At 42.6% G+C, this 23,387-nt stretch overlaps 1 protein-coding gene across 1 annotated transcript in view; it reads left to right on the top strand.

Annotated features, from left to right (window-relative positions):
• Positions 1-1,823: 1,823 nt before the first annotated feature.
• Positions 1,824-23,387, top strand: part of STK32A (serine/threonine kinase 32A) — a 574,428-nt gene continuing 552,864 nt past the window's right edge. Inside the window, exon 1 of the mRNA XM_078650656.1 lies at positions 1,824-1,969. Within this exon, the coding sequence (XP_078506782.1) occupies positions 1,851-1,969 (119 nt within the window). The 5' untranslated portion in view covers positions 1,824-1,850. The remainder of the gene's footprint in view (positions 1,970-23,387) is intronic.

Genomic DNA, 23,387 nt, shown 5'->3' with positions numbered 1-23,387 from the left:
GGTCGATGAAGTGGTTGGCCTTCCTCCAGAATTTCACACGAAGCTCCTCACAAACCTCTGGCTTGGACCGGTACCGCTGAAATCGCCCCACGTTGGGCGCTAACTGAAGTACTGGGTTTTAAAGAACCCAGCGGTGCCAGGGAACACACCCAAAGACTTTGAGTTCTCCTGTCTCAGACTACAGAAACACAGAGTCTTCTTGGTGAAGTCAAAGATCGATTTTATTGGCTGCAGCCAGTAACAGGTATCCTAGAAGTACAACACGGTGTATATTCTCAGGAGACTGCTCCATCTTCCAAAGCCAGCCATCCCTTTTTATACAAAATATTATGCTTTAGGCAAACATTCCTTATTTTACAGTTGACCATTCACATATTTTTACGACAAAGAAAAAGCAGAATCATGATGACAAGCCCATTTTCAGTTTGTCCAGCCCACAATCAATTACCCGGCAAGGCCCAACACTTTTCATCAGATATCGGGCGGACCCCTAATAAAAACGGGCACCTCCTCCTCGTAAAGCAGGCCATAAAGAAATTAACAGAGACAGGTGTGTGTAAGATTTGGCATAGTTGTATGCAATGAAGGGTTTTATGGTATGCTGTGCCTTGATTCTAATCTCAAGCGGCCACTGGGAAAGGAACTGGCCGAACAGGTTTGGCTTCGGGCAGTGGAGTCAGCTTTCCCAGGTCACACAAAAGTCAGCAAAGGTGTACGTGTCCTTAAGACTCGTTTTGGCCTTAGTCATCGGCCTATGTGAGGGCAACCACAAAATGGCTGCCGTGTACAAAATGGAACCCGAGGGTTCAGGACGGAATCTCTGATTTCAGGGTGATCTCGTCACTCGAATATGACGAAAATGCTTGTATATAGTATACTCGTCATTCTCGGTCTGCTGATACCAAAATCGTCATGATATGACGATGTTTATGACACGGGTCCAGAATTTTCAGTACCACACTGGTTTGCCGGGGTTAAATTCACAGAGCTTTAAAGCCAGCAAAACTATATGGTCCAGCAAAAGGGGAGAAATCTGGAGTGACCACTGAGAAAAGGGGGATTTCCAGCAGAAACATAGTTGGGGTGTTAATTGGGTAATACTTTTAAAAGATGTTAAATCAATACATAGATGCTTAGTATTCAAACTAAAACAATGGTTGGGACCAATAGTTAAGGACCATCGTTAGGTTGGGCAGTACAATAAACCGATTTTGAGCAAAGGTGACAACCAATATCAAATGCAGTAGTTTTTTCTCCTTTCCTGTTTTGTAGGCTAATAAAGGGTTGACCAATTTGGTATGTAAATATTTTACCCTCCCAAAAGGAAAAATTTATTTTAAATTCTGACAATAGTGTAGTAGAGTCAATAGTGCAGTACTGTCACAATGATCAGGTTATAAAGTTTGCATATATTCTGGTCTGTCTTGCAAAGGAAAGCTTAGTGCATTTTAATGCGTTTAATGCACTTTAACAGTGTTTATAGTGTATTGCAAGGTTCTATGTCGACTTCCATGTCAAGGTTCCACATTCCAGGGAAGTCAGTTGGCTTGCAGTTTGCTCCCTCTAAGTTATGAGTTAAATAAATTCCCTGTAAGCATTAGCACCTCAGCATCTTTACACTGGCGACGGGGATGGGATTTTAATAATTCCTTTTAAGCCTCACCACTCTGCATCTTTATAAAGCCTTTGACAAAAGCCTTCATTCTTGCATTGGCGGTGAGTTTCAGGCTTTTTTTGTGCCAAGTATATCATAATCTGACAGCATGAAGCCTCTGCAAGGTGGTGATCTTGTGCCTTTTTCTTGTATTTCTTATTAGGTGTGCATTGTTCAAAAGAGGGACACCAAAAAAATGTACGCTATGAAGTACATGAACAAGCAGAAATGTGTGGAGCGCAATGAAGTGCGGAATGTCTTTAAGGAACTGCAGGTGATGCAGCTGCTGGAGCACCCCTTTCTGGTGAACCTGTGGTGAGTGATCCATTGTTGCATCCAGTGTCACGTCTTAAGAGGATGAGTGTAGTGGGCAAGGGATACCTTCGGGAAGGAGGGATCTACAAGTGTAATTTAATGATGTAGGTGGAAAGGCATCAAGACCATGGACCTCATTCACAATGATGCCTGTTGAGTATCCACAAAAGGAGTTACTTATAACTGAATACAACTTTGTACTGTACACCACAACATTGAGCAATTGTGCAGTAGTAAACCATATGCAAGTAGTTAGTGGATCAAGGCGTTGCTTGTAGTGGGAGTCTTTGAACGTCCGCATGCTTGTAAGACGATGGGCATTCACAAACTCCTCTCCAAACCTTTGCCACCCTGGAAATGGTCAGAAGTTTTCACCCGAAGACACTTGAGCTAAACTAAGTATTGTAAAGAAATATTTTGAAACAAATACAAATAAAAAATTTTTAAGTCTTACAAATATTTTGTTGTACAGATGTACAGAAATGTATGTTTAGCACACTAAATTTCATATCATACCTAATATGCAGGAAGGGAAAAATATAATGCATGTATTACGTCTGTAAGTTAAAAGTTGCTCAGAATATACACTCTACCAACATCATTTTATTTCACTGGTCTTTCGGAATATACCATAAAAATCTATCAATTGCTTAAATGTCCACTTATTGGCAGATTAAAATACAAATTTGGTGGAGAGAATACAATCACAGTGGAGAGAGTCCACTGCGTACAGGGAGGCTCTCGCAACAGAGATGGGGAAATTATGCCACTTTCCCTGGGATCACAGCTTACTGGACTTTGGACGCAGCTTTGACTTGTCTACCGGTTTGTGTCCCCATCACCCTCCACCTCCTCTTTCCATACTGTGTCTCTCACCCTCCCCTCCTCTTTCCCTCTTCCATTCTCTGTCTACTTCCCCTGCTCTTACCCCCTCCCCTGAATCTCTCCTCTTGCCTGCTTTTTCCCTTACGTAAATGTCCTTTTTGTTTGTCTCGACCTTACTTGTCACTATGTTGCCAGGCTCTAATAACTGTGTAACCTTTGTAACGATGTAACCTGACATTTTGGGCTGATACTCATGTAAAGCGCTCTGATACCTCTGGGTCTAGCCAGCGCTATATAAAACCTTTGAAATAAAATAAATAAAATAAAATAAATAAATAAGTATCAGCCTGAACTACCCTGGTTCTTTCTTTGGCATGATCCATATGGGAGAAATAATCAGATCCTTGATGGGGCAGATCGAAAATGGGCCTGTAAGGCGCCCTTCCACTATTTCCTTAAACAGTTTGTCCCTCACTACCTCTCTGTGTGTTTCAGCTGATTCAAAATTCTCGGCCCACCTGGCGGACCGAGGCTCCTCATAGCCTAGTCGAAAACTTTCTCTGAAACCTACTCTCAATAAATCTACGTCTTCTGCGAGTGGATAGGCTGCCAAAAACTGCTCTAAGCATGCCTGTCTAATGGGTGTATGAACCTTTCCCCATATTCCCCTGCGCTCCTCTGTCACCCCTATTCTGCTGTGCCCCTTGATTTATCTGCTGACCCTGTCCTCTGAAGCCTGGCCCATAGCATTGTACCAATGGGTGCCTGCCTCAGCACTTCGAGCATTCGTGTCTGGACTTGCAGTACTCCCTAGAACATGTACCCTTGTTGAAATCCCAACATGCCCCTTGCATGTTTCCTGTGCCTTTAGCTGTGTATCCCACCTGCCCTCGAGTGGGGAGGCTCTGAAAGGGGCGGTAAACCAGTGGCAGGCAACTGGCCGTATATGTGGTCTTCCCAAACTTCACTGCTTCCATTGTCTGTTGATAAAGATCTGAATCTATCTCCCTCCACTTGGCCTCTGTGTCCCATGCGAGCCTAGCCCTGAACTCCGCATCATAATGTGACCATGTGTATCCCCCGTATGTCAATTGTGCTCTTCTGATCACATCCATGTATTTAAACAGGGCAACGGATCTATCCGGGTATTTTTCGCAGTATACGCTTGCGTGTATCAAGAAGGACGCCAACCAATTCTAAATGGCCATGGGCACTCGGGCCTCTTAGCCAGTTCTAGCTCTTTCACTTTCGACCCTTCTTTGGCCCTTTGCTCTCTATGTGGCAGTCTCAACATATCTACTAATTCTCCTTTCCAAATCTTCTCCTTTGTCGATAACTTTAGGTGTGCTCCCAGCGACTTTGTCACTCCCATGTATGGTAGCTGCCTGAGCTTAATTTTATGCCTCTCCTTAGTCCCATCTGCCTGTGCGCCCTGCTCGCCCTTGTCCTCTGTAGTTGTCACCTTTCTTGACCCGTCTACCTGCTCTTCCCCCTGCCCACTTGCCATTGCCCTCTCCTACTTCTAGTCCCCCGACTAAATCAAGTGACTCAGGACCTACCCCAGCATCCTTGAAGGAAAACCCCGTCAACAAACGCACCTTCCCTTCTTCACCCCCCGGTTATCTGTCCCCACTGACACTCTCCCTTTTATGTGACTAAACATCTTTGCCTCTTTCTCGCCCTTACCTGGCGTCAAGGTCGGCGTCCTCACCGGATCCCGCCGCCTAACCAGTCGTGCAGGAGGTGGCACCATGCTATTTGTACTGGTACATCGTTCTTCCCGGTCGATCTGCAACACACTAGGCACAGCATTACTCAAGCCCCTCCGCCTCCCTTCTGTTCATCCTCATCATCTCGAATTTCCCCTTCCTCAACTATATCCTCGTCATAGTACAGTTGCAAATGTCCCCCTGCCAATGACTCCCACATGCTTGACTGTGCCACTTCCCATCCACTGCATATGAATTCCCCCAAGCCCATTCCTGAACCACACTGGCCTGGCCGTAATCCTTAATTCCTGTGTGTGCCCAGAGCCCTGCGCCACCGCCCCTGAGGCCGCATCGACCCACCGGGGTTTTGGCACCAATGCTCGTGCCTCCATCCTCCAGCTTGCCGTATCCTGTAGGTCCCTCGCCAGGGTCTGGCTGCCCACTGGTGACAATGCCCATCCGTCAGATCTGTGCCACGTAGCCACATGGGACTCACCTGAATTCATGGCCAGGTGCCACTGCAAATGGAAAGTAAGGTCCAACGTCCCGGGGTTAATGCCCTCACCTGCTCCTGGCAACCCTGGACACCACTGCCAATAACCCCCCTCTCGACCTTCAACCGAACTGTCCCTTGCTCCCTCAGCCTGATCTGCCCCCTCACTCTCTCCCTGCACAAACCTGATGAGTGTCCCCCCGCCGTGCCAGAGATCGCCCCTGGCACTCCCTCCGGTGCAAATATACCTCAGCCGTGGCAGGCGCTCATCGCCGGTGCCCCCTCTCCTCCCCTCCTGCTCCTCCCCCTCACTCCACTCAAAAATGTCCAGCAGCCTAACAGACGCGTACCCAAACCCTCTCCCACTTTTAGCTGGGGCCTCCCTTTAGTGTCACCTCCACCACCCAGTATCGCGGGGATGCTGTCCTTTGCCCAACCCCCTCCTCAGACCAGCTCTGCCTGTGCCTCGCTGCGGCTCTTTCCAGCCACCGTCCTAATTCAAGGGATAGCATCTGTCCCCACCTAACCCCACTTTGCCTTCCAAGTTTGCTGAGCCTGGTTGCCTGGTCCCTCCCCCCACTCCCTTACCTCCAGGGGTTACTCCAAGAGGTGCCTGGTCCCTACCCCCACCTGCTCCCACCATTAACTCAAGAACGGTTTCTTGTGTCCCGCTTTCTGGGCCCGCGGTGGCGAACATGCCTTCACCGCTGCGGCGACCCCTTCCGATGCCCGCCGCACGGACCTCACAGCGGGGTGCACCCGAACTAAGTCCATGCTGCCTGCTTCCGCAAACAGGCGCATGGCTTCACTCACCCGGGGATCCTCAGCCATCCCTACAACTAAGCTCCTACTCAATTAAAGCAAGGCAGAAAGCTAGAAAAAAAATGTCCACCCACGCACCCAGCTAACCCAACTGCCGCCATGTCACCTTACTAAAATAGTGACACAGCACCCTAAAATGGCCGGTTTTATTTTCCCTAGCCCAAGTGTAGCCCAACAAGCCCAATTGGGTTCTGGGCTGCACAAAGGCCCAAAAAACCCTGGGGGGCAAGCCTCCCGGTGGTCGTCTGCCCCCCCCCCCCAAAGCCCTATTGTCATTCGACTTCTAATTCTGTGATACAGTTTGGAGTGACACACTACGTATAGACGACATAGGGTTATTCAAAGAATTATGATTGACTGACCTGTTCTAAACTGATTCATATGAACTGGACTTTGAATTGTGTGTGTTAACTGGACTTTGATTCTTATGAGTTGATTTGTTGTACTTTTGCGTCTGATATCTTGAATTACCTCATGAGCCCTACCTCTTAGTTATATTTTTTTTTAAACATGTATTCAATGTGGTTTTTCTGTGTCTTTTTTGTGGTGTCTAGGTTAAGCATTACAATGATTATGCCTGTATACTACAGCTTCGGGAACACGAAAGACCTATTGATGGCATTTCCCTTTATGCTGGCGAAGCTCCAGGAATAGGGGGTGGGAGGGGCAACCGCAGCAGGGGAAATTGCAGCTCCCTCCTATCACTCTGCCCTCCCTCTACTCCCAGTGTGAGAAAAGCACAGCACTCCTGACCTCAGGTTCAGCCTTTGTTCCTTGCTGAAAAGTTAACCTTTCCAGTCACACCAATAGAAAACATCTCAGTGTGTCTCTTAAAAGATCCAGATTACTCTGCAGATGTTTGCCGCTATTTCTGAATGTGCCTTCACTGCTAGCTGGTAATTAAGTGTGACCAGTGGTACGATTTTAATTCACCCATAAAAGCCATTTTCATTGACATTAGTTTGCTGTTTTACATTCTTCTTTAAGTGTAAAAAAATAGCATTGAATAACCCTTTGTAGACTCCGAGCTTATGGCCTTCCTACATAGAAATCTAGTTTCCAGACTTCTTTTCCTATATATTATCCTGAATTAATTTCTCCCATGTTCCTGACTGATATACCACTAGGGAGCTATTGTCACGAGAAAATTTATTCTGGGTTTTATGTATGTATGTATGTATATACGTATGTATATGTATGTGCATGGATATTTGTTCAGTGCTAAACCAATCCAGGATGCAGAAGCATGCTGAACATGAGTGGAGGCCCTAAAATTCAATTAAAGAATGTTTACAGCAAAGCGGAGCAATTGTCTGTAATGATACCTATTTTGTAAACATTTAGGTCCAGATGTATGAAGAAACCGTTTTGCGATTTCCTACTTGAGAATCCTTGCAATTCACAATTAGGAAATTGCAAAACGGCATTCATAAAAGTGTGGAGAACACTTTTTGCGATTCCTAGGGAATTGCAAATGACCTACCTCATGAATATAAATGAGGTAGGTCACAATTTGAGACCCCCTAGGAATAGCAAAAATCACAGGGCTGGTGGCCTGCTGGGGTCAGGAGACTACCATGTCAGTGATTGCTTTTAAATACAGCTATTTTTTTTATGCAGCCTGTTTTTCTTAAAGGAAAACAGAATGCGTTTCTAAAACAAAAGTGAAAGTTTTCTTTTCATTTTTTAAGAGTAGGCAGTGGTCCGTGGGACCACTGACCGCACTTTTAAAAATGCTGCAACATACATTCACAAAGGGGAAGGGGTCCCTTGGGGACCCCTTCCCATTTGCAAATGGGTTACCACCTACTTAAAGTAGGTGGTAAAATGTGAATGTTTTGCAACTGCATTTCGGTCACAAAACATTCCTACATACCTATGCGATTCGGTATTAGGAAGGGACGCCCTAATAGCGAATCGCAAACCCACTTTGCGATTTGGTTACAGGTTACCGAATCGCAAAATAGGGTTTGCTGCATCTGAAAAGCATTTTTTTTATCGCCCATTTGTGAAGACAAAAATGCTTGATGCATATGCCCCTTAATCTCTGAAGAGACGAGTCTTTAGCTCTTTGAAGGGTTTAAGCACTTCCGATGTCGACAGGGATATCATTCCAGATCCTGGGAGTTAAAATGCAGAAGGTTTGTCTTCAGGAGCTCTCTTTTTTGTAGTTTTGTTTCCAGAAAGGTGATGCCCTGGATTCTGAGGTTGGGCTAGCCACTTGACGTAGCCAGGTCTCCAGGGGTTCTGCAAATGGTGGCCTTGTATGTGGTGCAGCTGGTCGTGATGAAAATAATAGCTGGGGACCAGGGTTGTTCTTTTCACTGTGAGATCACGTGGTTTAACTTCAGGCAATTAATGAGTCTGTTTGTTCCATGTTGTGTGCCTTCCAGAGGGAGCCGCTGTGCTACCTGGAAGATCTTGAAGATGGGTACTGTCTCGTTCTTGTGTTTAAGAATACCAAAAGCATACTTCTCAAGTAGACTATTTAAAGGAGTAGCATGCAATGACACAAATAGTTTTAGGTCCTCATTCAAATGAAAAGAGGAGAATAAATGTTTAAGAAGGACAATTATGAAGTTTAAAATTATCAATGTATATCTTTAAATTGAGTCTGTCAATTCTAAAGATGGGCAGTTGTGAAGCACGACACAAGAGAAAGAGGATATACCATGGCTCAGTTCAAGGTGCATAAGCTAATTGCTGTTTTTTCAAACCATTTTGTCCAAATATATATTTTTTACTTTATATTCCTAAAGCTCTGGTGTAAATGTACATTGGAGATATCCAAATTCTCTAAGCATCTTGATAACATAAAGTGCACTTCATGTAGGGTATAATACGTAGCAAGGTGGGTAAATAGGGGCAGTCAGAAGTGTATAAAAGAGGTACACAGGCATAGTGGAAACAGGGTGAGTTAAATTTAAATTTCAAATACCTAGTAGAGCTGCTACTGAGTAGCAGGAAATTGCAACATAGAGTTGCATATTTGGATGAAACTATGATCCTGGTAAACGCTGGAATGGCGAATTAGAGAAGAGTGTTAAATGGAACAAGGTTATTGGTGTGGTAGTATACAGATAAAACGTTGTACATGAGTGGATGATGTACACAAGTGTGTTCAAAAATGTATCATGTTGTACAGGCAATATAGATAACAGGGGTAGAAGAGGCATATTAGTGCTTATCAGGTGGGTATCCAAAGCAGGAGGCTGACATAGTCCTTACTTTCTGATATGACAGTTAGAAAGGGCATATGGTAACTCTAGGAAATTGGATTATTAAGTGGGGTGGGTGACTAGCCACCTCAAGGGAGAATCATAACCCTTGTCAGGTTAAACTACTTAAGTCACTAAATAAAACTGAGCTCAACACTCCTGTACCTATAGCACAGAGCAGACAGGATTACCTTGAGGCAAGGTGGAAAGTATTTATGTAGAACCAAAACAATATTACAGACAAAATATAAAACAATAATAATCCCAAACCGAATTAGAAAAATAGAGTCAAATTTTATAAACAGAAATGACACCAACATTACAAAATCAATAACAAAACTGGAGATATGATTTTTCAAAGTTTTAAGCCCAGTAGCACAAAGTGCCAATTATAGTGGTCGAAGTAGGCTGAGACCTAGGTGCAATTTTGGGCTGACTGCAAAGGCACAGGTCGAATACTCCAACCAGGTTTGCCCTGTTAAAAGATTTTACCTTCCAACTTTAATCATTTAAGTTCCAACACACTACAGGAGTGCACTTCGAAACTCCCTCACCAGCTCAATGAATGGACATAGGGACTCACTGGGATTCAGGCAGGAGGTCAGCAGCAGAGTCCAATCCAGGTTCTGATTCTAAAGCGCATTGAGCTTATTGTATCTTTGTAGCTTGAAGAGCAAGTCAGCCTACTCACCTTTGGAGTCCAATTCTTAGTCCTGGGTACAAGATGTAGCAGGTCCAGTCCTTCAGGGCTCCTAACAGACAGCAGGTAGAGTCCTCTTCTGTTGTTTCTCAAGTCCAGAAAGTGTTCTGAAGTGGGTGCCTAGAGATGATACATTTATGACTGGCATGAGCTAGTAGTTTTGGTAATGACTCCTGGACATGCCCTAATCGTCAGGGTAAGAGTTCCCTGGGCCAACCCCTTCCTTTCAAATGCACCCCCAGTGTTTGGTAGATCAAAAGTAGAGTTTTCTAGCAGGAGATACACAAGAATTGTTTTGGGATCCTGTTTCCCTTAATTTCAAATGCCCCCCAAAGTGTTATTTGTAAACCTCTCAGACCTGTTAAGAGGGATTTGACACTCAAGAATTTGACACTGTAATGTCAAAAAAGGTTCTCACAACTCCACCCTGCATATTCTGGGAATTTCAGAAGAGATATTTCAGCCCGTTTAAGTCAGCCTATTGTTAGTTCCTGGGAGGCATTTTACATCCTTTTGACACCTATTCAAATCCTAATCAGTGGCTGGGAAAAGTTTGAGAGCAAATGCAAATTAGCCTCCAGGAACTCCAGACAGGGAAAGGTAACTTTCTAAAAGTCATTTTTCCTTGATATTTAATAAAAGATCCACCATCACCATTCAATTTAATTTTTTTAAATGTTAAAAATAGTTGGTTAATTCTTTTTTTTTTGCTTTTAGCTTATCCCATTTTCAGAGATACAGTATTTGGATTTGTAATCTGTAATCTAGTCTTCTAGGAACACTAGTTCTGCTGCAGTGAAAAGGGCATTGTAACATTTAATTTATACTTGTCCTACTTTTAAATGCCATGCGCCCTGCCATTTGGGTGCAAAGGGCTATATAGGGGTGACTTATTAATATTTAAGAGAGAGGTTTTTATATGTCCAAAGGTTTTATTTTGACATGGTGAATTGCAGTGTTTAAACTGTCTTTGCCTGGCTACAATGATAGGCCTGGAGGTGTATTTTACACTGGCACCACAGTGGAAGGCACAATTTGTGCTGCAGTCCACTAGTGACATTTAACTTACATGCCCTGTGAACATGTTGTACCATATACAGACTTATAGGAAAGTTAAATATACCAATAAGGAATTTTCCAATTTGACCATGTCTAAAGGGAGGACACGAGCACTTTACCACTGGTTAGCAGCATTAAGTGCACAGAATTCTAATGCCAGCAAAAATATAGGGTCCAACCAAAGGCAAAAAATCTATGGTATCTCCTACAATATTGATATTGAAACCAGACAAAAAAGTAACCAGAATAGTATGGGAAGAAGGACATAGTTATCAAAAGTATAAAGACTGTAACCTCTTCCATGCGTTCGTCGGCCAAGAACCGTCGCGAGCACTACCTCCGTAGTGCTGCGCACGTCTGTTGGCCGACGCTGCCCCGCCCACTCTGCTAAACTGCCGCACCGCGGCTGAATTGCTGCTGCGGTTAAGCGGTTAAAAATCTGTCATGGTTCATGAAAGTTGTAACATTCACTATTGTGAATGGTCACAGCATTGTTCTGTTGAGGGATACGTGGAGTGCCTACATGTAATTGAGAAATTACATTGCTGCCCACTTTCATTCTTCTTCAGAACCTGGATTCTGGGGAACACATATGGGTTTATTTAGAGTGTCATGGGTTCCACTGCCCTGGATGACTACAACCTCATATTTAGAGATCTCCTCTTGCCTGGAGGAGATTGCAGTGCTTTCAGAGGAGCCATCACCACTATGGCTTCTTTACAGGGACTAAAGCTGTGCTGTATGTCACCTTTTTTTTGTGCCCACTCAGTTAAGCTTTTATTTTTCTAAAACAAACTCTTAAAATGGGAGTTTGCTTTTCAAATAAAACCAGAACACCTTTCTGTCGGAAGTACTTGGAATGATGGCCCATGCCCGAGGGCCATCGAGCTAGGTTTTCTACATGACAGTTGCAGACTGGCAGACAGGGTACTCCATCGCATTTGTGGTTGAGTACCATGCCTGCCAAATTCCCTATAAGCTCCATAGTCTCCAGCATTCTCCCATCTCTGACTGAACAATGTTATCTGGACAGTGTTTCTCACATTCTCCACACATCTCACACACTCCGCATTGCTGATGTGCCCTTGTCTTGGGCAGGCTTTGACCTGCTTCTTCGCTCTGGGCCAGCTTGGTATGTATCTTATATGTAAAATAATACGACTAAAGACTGACAACATGTCTTCACTAACTGTATTTTGTGATCGCTTCATCTCCTTGCCTCAATGCTTATTCTTAGGGATCATGGCTGGCAAGGTATTCTCATTATGCCCTTTGTCCTTGCTTGCAGCAGCAAGCAAGGACTGCCATCCTTGCTTGCTGCTGCATCCAGGATCCAATCAGATCCAGCTATACATCCAGGATCCTAAATGGATGCCATGATGGGCTCCAGATGCTTAAATTAAATGGGAAACAAAAGAGGGGTGCTCTGCCGTTGCAGCAAAAATCTTGGAACAGCTCATCTGTGCAACTCAGCCAGATAAGCAACAGAAGCAAATTCAGACGCAAACTCAGAAAATAAATTCCCAACTCTCTGGCCAACATGTGAAAATAATGTATCAATAGGTGTGAGATAGAATTGGCAACCATCCAACCCTTCGAATACCTCTATTGGCAGTAACAATAATAAAATTCAAAACTAAGTTGCATTTGCAACAAGAATGTCCCCATGAAAGAAAGGCTGTAAGTTGCAGAATTCATAACTGAGGTTTGTTTTTACGCCAGACCATCAACCAAACACTACACTCCTATAAAAAGGCACCAACCCAGTGATCAGATATCCATCAGTCATCAGCCAACATCTGATGAAAACATGGGGCTAAATTTATCAGAGCCATGTTTATTGTTGTCCGCTCACAGGCAACAAACAACTGAGGACAAACAGAGACGACAGCAAGCGATGTCTGCATACGTGAGGCTACTGGCAAGCACTGCAGCAGACTTACTTCCACCACTACTACCACTCTCTGAACTGCAAAATGAATGTCAAATGTATTAATTTACAATAACCCTTAATTGAAAACATTACAAGCATTCTGTAAAAACTTGTGGGAAGTTTTAATTTAAATTATGTCAAAAAACGTCATCTGGCTTGCTTTTTTATAACGTTGATTTGATTAGGAATCGAAAATGTGTGAATATCACTTTTAGGTGAATTGCAGATATAGATAATGTGATAAGAATTATTAATATTCTTAATTCCATAGTTGGTTAAATGTGTCTAGAGTAACTTAACTTGATTACATTTAGAGGTGAACGCTGACAGGTAGCATTAAACACAAGCAGGTAATATTTTCATGTCTGGATAGGCTTTGCTTTATCCAGCCATAGAATTAGCAGTGGCAGCTGGCATTTATTGGGGTTGGGGGGGTGAGGGAGGGGTGCGCCGGAGCACGCGTGCACAAAATATCTATCTATATAAATAAAAATGTAACTGTTCGTTTGTTCAAAATCTCAAATCTCTGAAAGTTCTTTACCGATTGCTTTGAAATTTTGACACAACGTTGCATTCGAATACGCGAGTGTTTTTATATACACAACGTTGGATTTGAATACGCGCATGTTTTTAATCAAAAGCACAAACAGACACATGAAAATGTCAATGTGCGTTTGATAAAAATCTTAAACCTATGAAAGTTCTTTACCGATTGATTTGAAATTTTGACACAACGTTGAATTCGAATAAGCGTGTGTTTATATATACAAAACGTTGGATTTGAATACGCGCGTGTCAAATTCGCGCATGTTTTTAATCTAAAGGACGAACAGACCCTATAGATTGGGTTGCTGCACAACAACTACAATACATGCATGGAGACAATAGCCTACATATATTAGGATGGACAGTTGGTTTCAGGATGGGAGACCAGGAAGTGGGTGGAGGGAGGGGGGAGGAGTTGGTTCAGTTTGCAACCCGAACAGACCCTATTGATTTGGTTGCTGCACAATAAATACAAGGGACGTATATAGACAATAGTCTACATATATTAGGATGGACAGTTGGAGTCAGGATGGCCGAACGGGAAGTGGGTGGAGGGAGGGGGGAGGAGTTGCTTCACTTTGCAACATTAGCGCTTCAGACTGGGAAGTGGGAGGAGTTGGTTCACTTGGCAACATTAAGAAAGGAAGCATAGAGACAATAGTCTACATATATTAGAATGGACAGTTGGTGTCAGGATGGCAGACCGGGAAGTGGGTGGAGAGTGGGGGGAGGAGTTGGTTCACTTTGCAACTTTAGCACGTGTTTATATATACACAACGTTGGATTCGAATACGCGTGTGTCCAATACGCGCGTGTTTTTAATCGAAAGGCCGAACAGACCCTATCGATCAACAAATACAAGGGACACTTATAGACAATAGTCTACATATATTAGGATGGACAGTTGGTGTCAGGATGGCAGACTGGGAAGTGGGTGGAGGGAGGGGGGAGGAGTTGGTTCACTGTGCAACCCGAACAGACCCTATCTATTTGGTTGCTGTGCAACAAATACAAGGGACACATGTAGATAATAGTCTACATATATTAGGATGGACAAAAACATATTGTATACCCACAAGCATTGTAAAATTAAACATATTAGAAACGTGCGCTTATTCTTTGCTTTCTCTTCCATTTAACCAGACTGAGCCACAGAAACGCGTGGCCGGGTACAGCTCGTTATTACTAAATAAATACATCTTGCCTAACATGACTAGGGGTGGGCGGGGTTTGCGGAATGTCACTACACAGAATTCCGCGGAGTGACAGAAAATCTCAGTGATACACTGCAGAGTTCCGCTCCGCCTTACCCTAGATATTATTTGCTGACACTTCCTCATTGCACATACCTGGGCTCCCCTGATATCCAACAATTCGCCCCTTCTCTTCAAGTTTTCCTTCAGCATGCTCCCCTGGCTGGGTCCTTGGTGCAATAGCAACCACAACCCACTTTTTCTACACACTAGCCCATTAATTTCCCCCAAAAATCTCTGAGAAGAGGTAAGCAGACTCACAACAATCTGCTTGGGCCTCCGTGCCACGCATGCGTAGAGCCTCCGACATACCAAACAGGCATTGACGTGTACTTTAGACATAGACAGCGGATGAAGCAAATGTGAGCGCTCCAGTGAACAGCCAGAGCGCTAACTTTGCGAGGAACAGCATGCTCACAGTGTCTGCTATGTTCTTTGGCAGAATACTTTCAGCAATACCCTTGCCCATCACAGCGATGACCATATCACCCAAACGCTGTCACCCATCAACAACACAGGGATCCCTGAGGTGAGTGTTATGGCTTAGACTGCTCAGGAGTAGTTGCGGAGTGGAGGGTCAAGAAGAAGGGGCAGGTACACTACTCCCCCATCCATGCACAGGGATTGCTGGGCAAGTTGCTTTTCTTTAATGCACCACTTTCCAGCAGCCCTCCCCGTTCATGTGCTATATGTAGCTGGGGTGAGGAGCATGCTTTGTGCTCTAAAGCGGGCCATGGAAGCTGCAGAAGTCAGCAATCTAGCATCGCCCCAGTTCAGTGCATTTTTTGTGTACCCGTCCGGGGAGGCTGCTTCCTTTTCTTGCTGGCTGATTGTCACAGGATAAGATGGGCTTCAGCTGCAGTAGCGTGGCCAAACATTCCGGTGAATGTTTGCATCTAAAAAGTACAATAGTAGTGGGAGTTCATGGTAAACTCCGCTATGTGGAGAAATGCAGAGTTTTTGCGCAACTCTATGCTCGAAGCGGAGCGCGGAATGGGAAGAACTCTGAGAACTCCGCCAGTGGAGCAGAGTTTACTGCCCACCGTCCTCACTCCGGATCTCTTCTTTGCAGGAACTGAAACCGAATGCTGTAACTCCCTTGCCCAATCCTAGCACTGCTAACATGCAGAATGTGAGCAGCGTTCTGATTGGAGGTAGCAGCCTCACGTGGCGCTCCATAGTGCACTGGAGGACGGCACTTCCTCTCAACCCAGCTGTCTTAAGGCAGTAAGTGCGCATGTGTGGCTGGCTGTCACAAGATGGCAGGCCAAAAAGACATGTGCACTTTAAACAGTGCATTAGACAGCCCACCTTCCTCCCTGCTGCTGTCAGTCAGCAGCGCCCCCATCCTGACGCTCGGCTCAGGATGTGGGAACAAAAATAAAATGGTATGAACTACCATTTTATTTTTCATCTCCGGGGCTTTGGGTTGGATTTTAAGTGAGGCGGCACTCCAACGGAGGAGCCACCCCTGAGAAATAGGTATGTGGTAACCCATGATTCTATGTAAGCCATAGCTGTTTACAAATGTTTCTAAGGATTGTTGGTAGGTTCCCCTTTCTGATATGCCACAGTTGTGATTAAAAAATACTGTCTCATTGCAGTATTGTAATTTGTGCATTTCTTTCTGAGTTTCTTTTGTTCCATAATATAGCTTTGAGTGTAATAGTTTCATTGACGTTCAAATAATCCGTCCTAGGCACCTTTATATATTATGGTACTACTGCGATTTACATATACCCCTCTTAGTTTCTCTACTATTTGAAGTATTAATACTCATATATGCCACCCATTCTCCTCTGTGTAGTTTGGGGTCTCAGGGGAGTACCCCACGTCCTCCAATCCATCGTTCCTGCTTCCTTCTTTCATAATCTTTCTGGAGTATCCTAGTATGACGATGAAGTGAAAAAACCCATTGAAAATATCTAAAAATAGAGGACACTGGCAATCACTGGTTCTGCGAGAACGACGACCATGACTCCTTGAAAGATACACTCCTCATTCCGCAGTTATTGAGGTGCTGTCTAGGTTCATTTTAAGTTCTAGCTCCTTCCCCGCTTCAGTTTTCTGCAGTTCCACAAAGTTATTAAAAATCTTGGCACCTATTTTCTGCTGAGTTCACCCAAGTATCCAGTACTATAGGGCCTTCATTTTCACTGTGCAAAGTTTGCTCCTCCATTTTAGCTATATATTAAACACATTTAAATATCTGCCTGTGTCCCACTTAATCTGAGGATGTTTTATTCCAATTAGCACATGGTCAGCGACTAGCTGCCGCCTCCCCCCCAATCCGGCACCCAACACCCAGGAACGTGGACACGAGACGTGTTTTACTTTTGGGAAGGCGGGCGCTAGTCGCCCGGCCGTATTTATTAAAGTATGAAATTAAAAAAGGTTTTAATTGCATAATCAACAATGAATACAAAAATCAGCAGGACATTCAGTTATACAATTGTTATCAACAAGTTTGAGAGCCTGACCTTAACAAAACTCTAATACAAGTTGTTCCTAGCTTAAACTAAACATCCTACCTTGATTTTTGTACATTTCTGGCCATATGGCAGGGTCACTACCGGTGTCAGGTCCTACAAGCTGCGCCTTCCCCCTAGAAGTGCGCATGCGCAGTGTTACCCCGGGAATTGCCCGGTCTACGCCCCAAACTCCATTTACCCACTAAAGGAGGGCCCTTACTCTGCGCCGGTGGCGTCATGAGTCCACGCGCGCGGGGTGGCTACCAGCCTAAGGAAAGCGTGAACTACTCCTACCCGCGCTCCTTTGCATATTACCTTGCCCCTGGAGTACTGGGAGTGGCCCGCAGGCCCCTCCCCCCGGGCGGGAACCTCCATAGGATGATGCCCGCCCCCTCAGACCTCAAATATGTGCTCACCGATAATGACCTTACCGCATGTCCCATACCTAATAAATACGACGACCTATGGAAAAATTCTAAAGGACAACTACACTGGCTAATAAATAACAGTATCCACGCATAGCTAAAAGGGGAAAAAAGGCCTAACAACACATGGCATAACATTACAGTTTGGTTCACTCATGTTACTCAAAATTCCAATATCAACGTATAGCTACAAAGGGAAAAAAGACCTAAAGACACATATCTTCAAATACAGTTCACTTCACACATCACTTTTCTACAAAGGGGAAAAAGTCCTAACACCAGATCACAAAATACTACAACAGTCTACTCTCTCCCGCGGTCCATACCTTTGAAACTTACCATTAAACCGGACATAATGCTGCTTAAACTTTGTACCAAGGGATGGTGGGTGGGAAACAAAGAAGCCCCGAACGCGGGGCACAGCGTTCAGCGAGGGAGCGTCCAGGGACAAGGGGGTCTCCTGGGCGCTCCCCACCTCTTATTCCCGAGGGGCCGGGTGGCCCCTCCTATCGCCCGCCCCCCCCGACCCGGAACCAGTCCATTGAATCCGGGTCAGGAGGGGCGCCGGCCAATCGGCGGTGGGCCGCGCCCCAGGGCACGCCCCCACCGTCGAAGGACCCGAGGGGGAGAGGAGGTGAGGCGGTCGCCGCGCCGCCATGCGTGCCGGGGGGCCGAGGGCCCCCCCTTTTCACATGGTCAGCGACTAGCTGCCGCCTCCCCCCCAATCCGGCACCCAACACCCAGGAACGTGGACACGAGACGTGTTTTACTTTTTGGAAGGCGGGCGCTAGTCGCCCGGCCGTATTTATTAAAGTATGAAATTAAAAAAGGTTTTAATTGCATAATCAACAATGAATACAAAAATCAGCAGGACATTCAGTTATACAATTGTTATCAACAAGTTTGAGAGCCTGACCTTAACAAAACTCTAATACAAGTTGTTCCTAGCTTAAACTAAACATCCTACCTTGATTTTTGTACATTTCTGGCCATATGGCAGGGTCACTACCGGTGTCAGGTCTGATCCAGCGGGCTATAGAAAATATATCATAAACTACGCTACCCAACATCATAACCTATAAACAAAATTCTATACTAAATATGGACCCATTTATGAACCTGATATATTTTGGGCCTACTGAATCAGGTGGTCAGAATAAATCTATATACACATTATCTACACACTATATACATATTTATACATTTGCAGAAAGAATATTGTCATTAGAATAAAACCCAATCATTTAAACGACCACCATAGGCGACGTGATCTAGCTAAAGGTAACCTACACTTCTGAATAACCAAGACCAGCTTGTTTGTCAAAAGTAAGATTTTATTTTCTAAATTATGGTATATAAGTTGAAAGTTTTATAAATGAAATTTATTTGCAATATAGCAAGCATGATGGTAAGAAATATGAGAAAAATACAATTTAAGCAATTGAATCAATTTTAAAGAAATTATATAAAGTTTAGCATTTCTAAAACCTATTTCCCTAACTGAGCTAAATAGACAGAAATTAAAGTAAAGATCTTTGAGGATTCTTACGTGCTCCACGCAAAGTCCAGCAGCACATCACCCTCATCGGAAAGTCAGAAAGCAGCAGCCAGCCCAACCCTAAGGGCATGACTTTTTATACCTTTCTACGCTAACTAAACTAGCAAAGGAAAATTTTCAGAAATCCTCGACGTCCCATTGGCTGAGAGTGACAAGTGACATGTCACCCGATTCTTAAAAAGTTCCACAAAATCATGTCTTACAAAGACCATTGTCTCTTCCACGTGAAGCCAGAAACTTCCTGCGATTGCAACTTTGTATTAAGTCATCCTCGCAGCTTCCATAGCCTTTCAGTACAACTTCCGCGGATGCCAAGTTAAGGACTGACAAAAAGTTCACTTTCGACCTTGGCCATGTCCGACAGAATGATGTCAGCTCATCAGTTTTTGCTTTGTGAATGCAGCTTCAATAAACGTTTTAATTCAGAATGGGCGTCTCGTGACTTTCTGCAGAATTATAGATCAGCTCTTTTTCTGCGGCTCAAATGACTAGGCCCAAAAGCAGGCAACTTATGTTTTCTAGTATAAAACAAACACAAGAAAAGTATTAATGTAAGAAATAATGTAGATTCTGTATCCACCCCATGGTTTACTAATTAATTAACCCACCCGATTAATCAAAATGTTACCTAGCCATTGCAAACAAATAAAGCAGCGTTTATATTTACCAGTCTCCGTTTTTCTATGAGACCCATATGCACCTAGAATAGTAGAAATGACATCACACAGACAAGGAAAAGCAAAACAAGCACATGCTTCTTTTAAGTTTGCAGCAGTTAGTAATGACAAAAACGAAAACAATAAATTATTTTATTATTTTGCACGAACAAAAAGATGCAACAAATATGCACGTTTATGAGCACACATGTTAGTCCCCCCACGTGTAAAGTTTAATCTAAGTTGTATTAGTACGACATATCACAAATCATTAATAATTTTATTCATGTTATGGAAATGTGACTTTGCGAGTTTAAACAAAATTTTGTTTTCTATCTCGCTCCATCAACTCCCTCATCTGGTGATTAACAAATCACCACACCAGCACTCAAAATTTTCGTAAATTAAATTTTTAAGAAATCGATTCAAATTCATTTGTATCAGTAAACCTAAAAGTCTGTTTCAGTATAATCTTTGCAATTAACATGACGCTCTCTATGTAACTCCTGTAACTCGATCTCCCTTTCCTCTTCTTTTCTGAGTTTATAGATTCTCTTCTTTTCCTTTAACTGTTTCTTTCTTTTATGTAACAAACAACCTACTTTAGTCAAAATAAAAATGAATACTATTACAATCAAAGGTGCCAGAATCTTGCCAAGAATTGAACTTCCGATATTATGAAACCAGTTTTTAATTGCTTGAAACCTTTTTGAAAGTTTCCCTGTAAAATCTTCTTCTTCTAAAGGAATTATTTCTGAATGCATTTGTGTAATATTCTTAATATACATTTCAATATTCTTACTTTCATCCGGTATATATGTACAGCAATGTTGGACATGTAAAATGCCACAGACTCCTCCCTCTTTTGCTAGGAGTATGTCTAAAGCAAGACGATCTTGAATTACCATCGATCTAATAGCAATAACTTCAACATTCACTAATTGAAATCCATCAGCAGTGTCAGTTGATAATCTATCAACTATAGTGGACAATTTTCTGATTCTCCCTGCATTTAGGGTTATACCAACAAAAGGAATTACAGCTTGAAAAATATCTCCCAGAACTTCAGTAAAAGTTTCTCTTTTAGCTCTATTTACATAATTATGAATTTTAAACAATCCTTCTGAATCTCTGTCAACATGAAACACTTTAGGAAAAACAATTCCCACATAACAAGTTCCATACCAATGGTCAGGAAGGTTATAGTAAGCTTTGTCACCACAAACAAAATAAATTCCAGGGAAGATAGGATCTTTTCCACCTTTAAATCCCCAACCTCCCATAATCTGATAAGTATCTTCACAGTTACTTGCACCTACAAAATAATTATCAAAAAGTGTATTATCTCTTCTAATGCAAAGCTTTCCACTAACAGGTTTGTCTATGTGAATTGCAATATTTTCAAGCATTTTGCCATTTAATTTCTCATCCTCTTTTTGCCAGAAGGATGACTTAGTCTGCTTGACTAATTCATTTCTCTTATAAATTGCTCTTCTCTCCTCAACCATATTCAAAAATTTCTTTCCTTCAGCACTTAATTTACATGTTAGATTATTCTTGTAAGCATACTCGTAAGTGAGTTCGTTAGTAACAAGGAAATATTCTCTCAATTGTTTTGCTTTCTTATGCTTATTTAAAGCATTATCAATCTTAACATTAGCAAAAATCTCATCATAATTTGAATAGTAATATTCTAAACGTCCAGTTTGATAAAATAAACTAGTTAATACACTACATGTTACAGCATAAGTGAGAGGAAGCATATTATATGTTACTCCCTCAGAAACAGAAGCAGGTAACTTAACACAGACATAACAGTCCTTTGCATCCATTACCTTTACATATTCACTCAAAAGCTTTGTGAATGTATTACTTGAAAAATCACCTATTGATTTATCTTGATGAATGTTAGGCTGATGATCAATAACTTTTGCAGATGCACTATGTTTAGTTTGGCTAACCAGAGCTTTGCTTGTTAAGTTAACTTTGTGTAATTCTCTATTCATTTCTAAAGGTATAATCACAGCTAGTACTAACCAGAGCAGAACTAAAATGAGCAGACACACCAGAGTCATCTTACAGCATCTTTTAAAAACAGAACATTTTGAAGTGCTCTCCTTAACGTAAGGCATTTTTAGGTTAGTTTTAGCCTCAAAAATAAAAATAAATTTTAAAATTTATATACACCCCCCTTTTAAAATATATTTTTCTTTTATCACCCTAAACAAGATTTCTTCGACCTTATGTCATACATAAGTTTTCTTCAACTAAACAGTTTTTCTTCGACCTTGTGTCAACTAACAGGATTTTCTTCAGCCTTTTGCCAATTTAATAATTTTGTACTTCAATCATTGTCACTAATTTCTTGGATTTCGTTTTCTTCTTCACTACTATCATATATGTCAATAACAGGTGGAATTACTAAGTAAGTCCACTCAGGAGACTTGTATTTCTGGTTTGGTCTAATTATTCTCTTCCCTTTTCTCGATATTACTTCAATTTTTCTTCCTACTCCAATTTCTTTTCCTGGACTCTTTTGACTACTTATTTCTTCAACTTGTTCTATTGGCTTTTTGATCAATCTGACTCTCAATCTTCCACCAGGCCAGTAGTCTGCTTTTCTCACGTACTTCTTCTTTGGTTCAGAATTATTTGATTCTGACTTCCAAGTCCTTTTCTTTCCGTTTTCACTTCCACCTTCCACGTCACTTTCTTCAGTTTCGTAGTCTGAAATTTCAATTGACTCAGGAACTTCTCTATTCGGCAATTTCACTCCTTCAGGAACTTCACTTTGTCTTCCATCACTGGTACTCGGTAATTCGTTCTCCTCCTCTTCCTCAATTACCTCTAGCTTCCCAGATTTTGGATTTCTGTTCCTTACTTCAGAGCTTGTTCTCTGCCTTTCGATACTCTCCTGGTCTGAAACTTCTTTTGGTTCAGCTTCTTTGTCTTCAATAGAGACAACCGAATCCTCAGTTATCTTTCCTTTTAACAGATTCTCTTCTCCTTCAGAATCTATTTCAATTATTTCTAAGTCTTTTCTTGTCAGATTTCCATTCACTGGCACAGTTTCCAGATGTCGACTTTCTTGTCGATCTTCAGAATCTGGAATTACTTCACCTTCTGTTCTGTCTTCTGCTTCAGAATCAGAATCATCTGTGGTATCACTTTCAACATCAGAACTCTCAGGAGTTGGTACTGGAATAGTATGACTTGGATGAATCCAGCGCTTCAATCCTCTGCACTTTACAGCATTAGTAGTGATCAAAATTATCTGCCTAGGTTTCTGCCATCTAGGAGATAGACAATTCCTTCTCCGATGTACTTTCGTTCTGACCCAGTCTCCAGGTCTCAGATCATGTGTCAAAACTTTGTCATTTGATTGAGCTTCAGTTCCCACCTGATTAGACACAGAAGTTACCATATCAGATAACCTTTTACAGTAATCCAAAATTGCACTGTCATTTATGCTCAACAGTTTACCTACAGGTACAAAAGCTTGCCTCATAACTCTTCCCATTATAATTTCATGAGGACTCAGACCTGTCTTTTTATCTGGTGTACTTCTTAATGACATCAAAACAAGTGGAAGAGCATCAGTCCACTTAACACCTGTCTCAAGACACATTTTTCCAATTCTGTTTTTGATAGTTCCATTTATTTGTTCGACTACACCTGATGCCTCTGGTCTGTATGCACAGTGTATTTTCTGCTCAATGCTCAAAGCTTCACAAATTAACTTCAACAGTT

This window comes from Lissotriton helveticus, chromosome 7 (assembly GCF_964261635.1).
Source record: "Lissotriton helveticus chromosome 7, aLisHel1.1, whole genome shotgun sequence".
Taxonomy (NCBI): Eukaryota; Metazoa; Chordata; class Amphibia; order Caudata; family Salamandridae; genus Lissotriton; species Lissotriton helveticus.
This window is presented reverse-complemented; position numbering and strand designations above follow the sequence as displayed.